The sequence below is a fragment of the Echinops telfairi genome, unplaced genomic scaffold (assembly GCF_000313985.2).
Source record: "Echinops telfairi isolate 266 unplaced genomic scaffold, ASM31398v2 ScPeMD7_2291;HRSCAF=2852, whole genome shotgun sequence".
Lineage (NCBI taxonomy): Eukaryota > Metazoa > Chordata > Mammalia > Afrosoricida > Tenrecidae > Echinops > Echinops telfairi.
In genome coordinates, this window is record NW_022106189.1 from 47,136,912 (window position 1) to 47,145,104 (window position 8,193).

The 8,193-nt window shown below is 63.8% G+C and overlaps 2 protein-coding genes across 3 annotated transcripts in view; one reads left to right on the forward strand and one right to left on the reverse strand.

Annotated features, from left to right (window-relative positions):
* The window catches only part of JPH3 (junctophilin 3), a 37,781-nt gene extending 33,259 nt beyond the window's left edge, over nucleotides 1-4,522 (forward strand). The window contains exons 4-5 of the mRNA XM_030886566.2: nucleotides 1-854; nucleotides 3,205-4,522. The exon at nucleotides 1-854 is cut by the window's left edge and continues 8 nt beyond it. Of these exons, the coding sequence (XP_030742426.1) occupies nucleotides 1-854; nucleotides 3,205-3,285 (935 nt within the window). The 3' untranslated portion in view covers nucleotides 3,286-4,522. The remainder of the gene's footprint in view (nucleotides 855-3,204) is intronic.
* Nucleotides 4,523-6,493: 1,971 nt separating this feature from the next.
* Nucleotides 6,494-8,193, reverse strand: part of KLHDC4 (kelch domain containing 4) — an 18,260-nt gene continuing 16,560 nt past the window's right edge. Inside the window, exons 9-12 of one of the 2 annotated variants that reach the window (XM_045293736.1) lie at nucleotides 7,937-8,142; nucleotides 7,248-7,650; nucleotides 7,031-7,129; nucleotides 6,494-6,699 (exon numbers count right to left, since the gene is read on the reverse strand). In XM_045293736.1, the coding sequence (XP_045149671.1) occupies nucleotides 6,632-6,699; nucleotides 7,031-7,129; nucleotides 7,248-7,650; nucleotides 7,937-8,142 (776 nt within the window). In that variant the 3' untranslated portion in view covers nucleotides 6,494-6,631. Of the gene's footprint in view, nucleotides 6,703-7,030; nucleotides 7,130-7,247; nucleotides 7,651-7,936; nucleotides 8,143-8,193 lie in introns of both variants that reach the window. The other variant, XM_045293735.1, reaches the window with a different exon arrangement.

The following is an 8,193-nucleotide window of genomic DNA, read 5'->3' on the forward strand; positions in this document are numbered from 1 at the left end:
GCCAGCGGCCCAAGCACAGGAGCTCCAGCGACGACCTGGAGGTGGCCTCGGTGGGGACCCCGCTGCCGCAGGAGAGCCCCGAGCTATACCGGAAAGGCACGACGCCCTCCGACCTGACCCCGGACGACAGCCCCCTGCAGAGCTTCCCGGCCAGCCCCTCGGGCAGCCCCCCGCCCGCCCCCGCCGCCCGGAACCGGATGGCCCACTTCTCGCGGCAGGTGTCCGTGGACGAGGAGCGGCCCGGGGACATCCAGGTGCTCCTGGAGGGCCGCGCCGGGGACTGCGCCCGCAACAGCTGGGCCGACGAGAAGGCCGGGGCGCCCAGGGGCGTCCGGGGCGGCGCCCTGCGAACCGGCCAGCCCGACGAGCACCGCGCCCGGGGCGCCGGCCACCGGCAGCCCCGGGAGCGACGGACGGAGTCGCCCCCCGCGTTCGCGTGGACGCCCCACTCGCGGGCCGGCAACCCCGGCGGCTCGGGGGGCGGCGCGCTGCTGGCGCTGGACGAGGAGCGGCTGAGCAACTACGAGATGGAGATGAAGCCGCTGCTGCGCGTGGACGCGGCCGCGCCGGAGCCGCACCCCAAGAGACGCTACGGCAAGGGGGGTGCGGGCCGGGGTCCCGCCGAGGACCGCGGCGGCGGGGGCTTCGGGGTGCAGAGACTGCGGGCCAAGGCCCCGAACAGGGAGACCCCGCGGTCGGAGCCCGCCGTGCAGAAGCTGGAGACGCTGCGGCTGGGGGACAAGGGTGGGCCCCGCCTGCTGCGCTGGGACCTGACCTTCTCCCCGCCCCAGAGGTCCTCGCCCGTCGCCCTGGAGACGGACGAGGAGACCGCGGACGAGCTCAAGCCCAGGCCGGTGAGTGTCCGAGGGCGCGGCCCAGGCAGTGTGGGGCGTGTCGGCAGACCGCCTCCGGGCGGTCCGGGTTCCTGAGCCCACCCCAAATTCTCACCTGGGGAGAGAGGTCGGAGTCTCCACCCGCTGCAAGGGTAGACCATGTGCGGGGCTCCTCGAGGCCTGAGAGGGGGCAGAAGTCAAATGTACTGCCACCTATTCGAGGTCACTCAGAGCGACCCTGTAGGACAGGGTAGCACTGGCCCTGTGGGTCCCAGACTGACTCTTGACAGGAGCAGAAGGAAATAGAAAGCCCTCTCAGAGCGGCTAGTGAATTCAAATTGCTGACCACCTGGTCACCTGCTGAGCTTGGAGCAGGAGGGGGTCAGATGTGCTCAGCCCTGCCCTGAGATGATGGCCAGTGACCGGGCCTGGGCTAGTAGCAGTCTCTGAGGCGCTGCTCTTTGTGGGGCCCACCCTGGGCTGACGCCCAATGCAGCAGGGCACCCAGGGCTGCGGCCACAGGACTGTGGTCACCCTGCCAAGGCAGCCTGCCTCCCCCGGGAGCTATTGCCCCAGCCCTAACCAGGCTGTGACTGGGGTTCCTGGGGGTGACCACAATCATGGTGGGGAGGGGGGCTGCCTTGCTTCCAGGGAATCTGTGCCCTCTGGCCTGGCCTGTGGAGCATCCTAAAGGCAGGGCACAGACAGCAGCCCAAGTTCCTGGGGACCAAAGTGCCAGCCTGCACTTCCAGCTAGACAGATGTCCTTGTCGGAGCAGGCAGAATACGTGTGTGGGTGTACCTGCACGCTGTGCCCTAGTGTGTGATGGGTCTTTAGGAGTGGTGAGGGGGCTGGGCTGAGGGATGGGATCCAGGCCAAGCCCTCTGAGGGCATGCTGGCACTGCGGTGGCCTCCAACCCGGAGGTTAGTGTGGTGCTGCCCTTGGACTCAGGTGACCTTCCACTCAGGTGGTCACCTGTGCGGTGTGAGCAGCCAGGTGGGAGGCCCCCTGCCGATCCTTGGCCTGCTTTCCAGTTGGGGTGCATGTTGGCTGTAGTTGGGTGTAGGTGGTCCTCAGAGCTGTGCCCACGCCGAGGGCCCTCCCCTACCCGGTGACAGTAGCCAGCTTGCTCTCATTCTGAGCTCCAAGGTGTCCCCTGGCTCTGGTGGCCGAGCTGGGCCTTGCTCTCTGTCGGACAGTTGGGTCAGCACCCTGGTCCAGGCAGCAGAGGGAACCTGGGCAGAGACAGCCCCCTGAGCAGCAGGGAGGCTGCTACCAGCAGGTCTGTGGCTCAAGAACTTGGGGCCCCATTCCTTGGTGAGGGGGTGGGGGCTGCTTTCTGGAAACACTGGGCTTGCTGGCCCATGGCCCCCATGAGCTGGTCTGGCCTCACTTTCCACAAGGATACAAGTCACAAGTGATGACCAGGCCCCAAGGGGCCCTCAGAGTTGTGATGGACTGCTGTGAGTTATGGGTGAGGCTCTGGTGATGGGGAGAGGCGGCGGTCAGCAGTACTGAGGCCCAGAGCCGGCTCAAGGCATCAGGCCCGGCCAGCACATGCTCCTGTGAATGACTATCACCCCTGCCCCACACACCCGGAACACATGCCCCCAGTTCGCTCAAGACCGCCTCTTCCTGGCCCCCAGCCAGAACTGCCCCCCTCGGGGAGGAGTCTCAGCAGGCTCCATGTAGAAGGGACTCCCCCTGAGATCAGTATCCACATAGGGCACCCCAACTCCAACCAGTGTCCCCCAGCCACAGCCCCTATGACCGCCCACAAACCCAGTGTAGTGGTGCTGGGACAAGCTCCGTCCCTCCCGGCTGCCCCTGCCCCGGTGACCTGCTGCCCAGCACCGTCAGGCGGCCTCCATCTGCCACCACTGAAGGCCAGCAGGACAGGGCAGCTGCAGGACACTCTGTAAATGGAAGCTCTTAGGTCAAGGCTTGCAGGCAGGGAGAAGGGACTGCTTCCCCTCGGGGTGCCCCCCAACCTTCAGACAGAGAAATGGCCTGCTCAGCTGCTGGTCGGGTCCTGAGGGAGAGCCCCAGTGAAGGCAGTGAAGGCAGGCAGCGTGGTCTGTTGCAGGCAGAGGGGGCGTGGCCACAGTCTGAGCCCCCTGGGCCTGCACACTGTCTTCCTCTCTCCCCTGTGCCCACATGTCCACGACGTCCACCCCTTCGGGAATTTCCAGCTGGTGGAGCCGGAGAACCGCATGCCCTGCAGGGTTTCCTAACTGACTTTGGGTGACAGGTCACTGGGATCATGTCCCTGGGCTCCTCTGGGTGGCGCCTGGGTCTCAGGGTACCAGGTAGGACGGGTCCAGGGTGATACAGCCCTGCGGAGTGCTCACCCCTTCTCCTCTGTCCTAGGGCTCGGCGCCGATCCTGGTGGTCATGGTGATCCTGCTGAACATCGGAGTCGCCATCCTGTTTATTAACTTCTTCATCTGATAAGGTGGTCACGTTAGCAAAAAACAGTGTGTTCTAAAGTGGGGGACAGCCAGCTGACAGAGTGGGGGGGGACGTCCACTCAGAGTAATGATGACTTCTAGGTCTTCGTGGAAGAACAGTGTGACTGGGGATTACTCACAGTTTGCCTTTTTTTCTGGGTAATGTTTTTTGGATTTTAGCCAAAATTCTTTGCTTGTGCAGCACGATGCTGTGTGGCATGGCAGATGGGGGCCGCCTTGCTGACCTCGCAGCTTGACATAGGGCAGAGGGGGCCTGGTGGATCGGCCATAGTGCCACCCCGTGTCTAGGTTCAGAATGTGGAGGAGCACTCACCTGCCCAGGGGGGCCGCACCCTTCACCGTTGGGGAGGGGCAAGCTGGTTCTGGTGACCAGGGCAGGGAAGGGTGTGGAGCAGGGGAGGCACCCTCTCTGGCTGCCTCAGCCCGGCCTCTCCACTGACTGCACTGCACATGCTCCGAGCAGTCAGAGGGGCCCGCCCACTCCTCAGCACTGTCCCTGAGCTTCCTGGAGAAGCTGGAGCCCACACTTGTCTAATAAGGCAGTGTCCTGTCCCCACTCCTGTGTGCCTCCCTCGTCTCTTGAGAAGCTGCGGTGCCGACCCGGGGCCACCCTGGCAGGTCTGAGAGGCAGATGGGAGCCAGGGCCAGGTGGCCAGGTGGGGGATGGGGGGCCTTTGCAGGGCTCCACGTGTGACCTCTTTGCACTTTGCATGCGGGATGCTCACTCGGGCTTTTGCCACATCCCCGATAAGACGTGGCTGGTGGTGACAGCCCCATTGCTGTTGATATCCCTGCCCCTGCCCCGACAGATACCTTCCGGAGGCCTCCCCCTCCTGCTCCTTTCTCCTCCAAAGCTGGTCTGGGCCGGGGGACAGGGACATGGTTCTAACTCGGGGGCTTGGAAATTCTTAAGCAATTGTTGCGTATCTTCCCCACCTCCTTCCTGCGAGGCCAGCAAGTTGGCACCTCGAGTTCCTGCCGTCCCTGCCTCGTGGTTCCGTGGCGGCCGAGCGCCCCGAGGCCTGGCCGCTGTGTGGGTGTGCCCGCGTGCACCAGGGGACAGTCCCTGCGGTCACGCCTCGGTTCTCGGGACCAACCCATCGGGGACTCTGCCTTGCTTTGCTTATGTCTCGCGATGCTGCCTCTGAGCAGGTGTCTTTACTAACTGCCCTGGATTGCTCTTTTTTAACCGGAAATAAACTACAGATTAGAGCATGTTCCAGGGACATCCCGATTTTTTTTCCTTCCCCTTTTTTTCTGCTAGACCCCACGCCCAGGTCCTTCTCAACGTTCGGTGGGATTTGGGGGAGGGGAGCGGGCATGTGGTATACAGAGCAGAGCCTCCTTTTGTGCACTCCGGGAATTGCATGGCACACTGCAGCCCCGACGAAGCGGTGGCGTGTTTACATGAGGCAGCGAGAGGTACCAGGTCTGTGTGCAGCAGCCAAGCCAAGGCTCGTTCAATAAACACACACGTGGCTCCTTGAGAGGTGACTATTGCTGTGGTCTGCCGGCCCCCACCCTGCCCCAGCACAACCTGCCAGCTGGCACCAGACCACGGACCCCGTTCTGGCCCTCACCTGCGGGGCGTGAGGGTGCCACTAACAGGCAGCTGTGAAAGGATCGGGCTCATTTCTCATTGACTCAGGTCCAGGAGACCTGGGTAGATGTCCCCCCACCCCAGCTCTGAATGTCATCCCCTTGCTGGGCACCTCCCTCACCGGCACACAGGGATGGTGGCCTTCCTGGAGGACACAGGTGGGCTGAGCTGCAGACTGACACGCCACTCCCTGGGCACATGGACCTCTCCGGGCTCAGCCTGTCGCCTGCCTCAGTTGCTGTAAGAGGTGGAGGCACAGAGGGAGGGGCCAGGGCAGGGGAGCAGTGGCACAGCCCCTCTCCCAAAGGGACTCCGGGCAGCTGGCCGCACCAGGTCTGCTACTGAGCCCTCTGGTGCACAGGGCGGGCCTGGAAGGTTCTTTAGCCCTCCCTGCGGATTCTCGGGCTTTATCACCAGCATACAGGAGGGAGCCCTCCCACGTACAGTGGGCCGGGAACACTGCTAACGCCAGTCAGTAGTTCAAACCCACCAGCCACTCTGCAGGACAAAGGGGCTGTCTGCTCCTGACTCCCAGCCTCAGAAGCCGGGGAACAGTCCCATCCTGCCCCACGTGGTTGCTGGGTCGGAACCTCGTGGCTGTCATCCATGGCACAGAGGACCCCTGAGCCTGCTCAACTGCAGAAGCCACCGGCCTAAGGCCGCCGGGCTGAGGAACTTCCTGGTCTCCCTACACCGGCAACCCTGTGGGCTGTGCCCCTTTGAAACCAACTTCCTTGGCCGCACCTTCTCTGGTTTCCTCGGTGTCTCCCTGGACTCGACAGCCGTCGTCGTGTTTGAGGCTGTGTTAACAGCCCACCAGGTGACTGGGCCAGGCTGTATCTGCTCCTCTGCAGCTGGGGTTTCCAATCACTTTCAATTGTTGGGATTTTATGAAAGGGCTCTTCCAACTTGGTTGATTAAATGTCATCAGACATAGACAGCTGAGAAAAAGAGTCCCCGTTTCAGGCTGGTCCTCGCCCAGTCCCAGGGGGCATCTTATGGGCCACTTACAGAGGGCAGGGCTGGCTGTCTGGGAGCCGTCCCATCAGAGCCTGCACCGGTGATGGTGGCCCTCAGGGACTCCTTGTCCCTGTCCTGGTTTCCACAGGCCTGAGCCCTCCAGGCCATGAAGTGGGCACACTCACTCGTCCCTGGCTTTGGCTAAAGGCTGCTTTTCAGTGAACTTGATGGTGGTCAGTGGGCCTGGCTGAGAACAGGCATGAGCTCAGGGGAAGGTGAGCAGGAAGGGCGGCCTGGCAGAACCAGGCCTGACTTCAGACCCAGCGAGAGAAAGGGAATCTACTCTGGCCCTGAGCCCTGGACGGGCTGGTGCTCACAGCTCACAGCTCCCCCAGGGTCCTGCTGAGCAGGGCAGGCCGTATGGGGACCAGCTCAAGGGCAGAGGGAAGGGCTAGAATGGCCTCCCTGCCCAGAGCCCGGACGCACAGCGGCAGGGCCAGGAGAAGGGAGGCAGGTGGAGGAAACTTTATTGGTGGCACGTGGGGGACTAGGCCAGGGCAGGCCCGGGTGCTGAAGTGGCTGAGCTCCAAGTGATGCTGCGCTGGGTCCTGGGTCCAGGAGATGGTACTCTTCAAGACCTGCCAGTCCTGCTCATGTTCCAAACTCCTAGTGCTGTTCCTGGTGCCACCATGCCACTCACTCCGACGTCTGTCTGGGGGAGCATTTGGGACCAAGTCACAGGAAAACACCGTGGCCCTGGCCTCCGTTACGCTTCACCTGTGCTGGGTAGTCCGAGCAGCTCGCTGCCTGCTCCATGGTGGGGGAGTGCCGCCTCTGCTGGCAGGAAGGGGGCCAGGAGACATGCTTAGCACAAGGCCCCCAGCTCAAGCACCCGGGACCCACAAGGACCAAGGAGACCCAGCATCAGTGTTGGAGCTCAACGCACACGTTGCACCAGCCGCCAGCGCAGGCGGGCAAGGGCTCCCGTCACCTGCTCCTGCAGAGCTGGCCCACAGGAGGACAACAGACCAACCGACCGCAGCCCGTGCACACACTTTCCCGCCCACCTCAATCACCACCGTTCTCCTCATTCAGTTACCTGAGCCCCTCACCACACAGCTGCACCTCCCTCACTGGGGTGCCCCACCCTGCTCTGCCATGTTACCTGCACCCTCCTCCGTACTGCTGTCCTCGCCAGAGTCCTCCTCCTCCCCGTCTCCTGTGTCCCCCTCTGAGTCGGTCTCCTCCAGCCACTCCTGGGTGTCTTCAGAGGCAAGCACACACAGCCGTCAGTGCAGCCGAGATCCTCAGAGAAGTAAGTGGCTTGTCCCTGGGCCTATGGCCGGCACAGGTCCCCACCCAGCAGGACGCCCCAGACTCACCGGGGTCCATCTCCAGCAGGGCCTTCCAGCCCTCCATCCTGTGCAGGTCAAGGCAGTAGAGGTCGTGGAGGGTGACCTGCCGGTCTCCGGCCTCAAACATGCCCCCGTAGACATAGAGCAGTCCCTGCTTCACGGCCAGCATGGCGTTGGAGCGTGGACTGGGCGCCACCTTGGGGGCCGCAGGCTCCTCGGGGTCATCCTCACCCTCTGACGGCGGGCTGCCTGGCGCGCCTGATGCCGGGAGCACCTGCTTGATGGTGACCACGGTCCCGTCCTCAGAGACCACCTCTCGGATGACCTCCAGGGGCCCCTGTGGTGGGGGCTCTGCGGGTGCTTGCTGCTTGTCCTCTGGGGGCTCTGCCCTCCTGCCCCGTCGCCGCCGCCGCTTCTCGGCCTTGGGCTCCTGCAGCGGAAGGAGCGTGCAGGTGGGGACCGTGTGGTGCCCAGGCCTTGCAGCTGCCAGGGAAGAGGCCTGGGAGGCTAAGCTCAGGATGGGTGGGCGAGGAGTTCCAGGAGATGCCAGCGCCCATGCCTGCCCGAGGCCCCCACAGGACAGCCCCCATCAGACATGTGTGGGCACCGAGCACCAGTGACCGTGCAGTAGTCCGTGGGCTTGCCACGGCAGCCAGCAGAGCTGTCACAAGGGAGACGGGAGGCCCTGCCCATGTCAGATGTTCCCGTGGCCACACCTTGAGCTGCCCGGGGAACCAGCGGTTCTTGGCGCCGTCGAAGACATAGAGGTCGTTGAAGAAGTCCCCCTCCAGGCTCTCCTCCTCCTCGTCACACACCCCACCGAAGAACAGCACCTGCTGGTTCGGGGCCATTGCGACCGAGAAGCCAGACCTGGGCGGGGGTTTGACTCCCGACGGGTGACTGCGTGTCCACGCCCACTTGTCTGCCAGGAAACAGACAGGGGGAACCTGGGGGGAGGGCTGGCACTGCCATG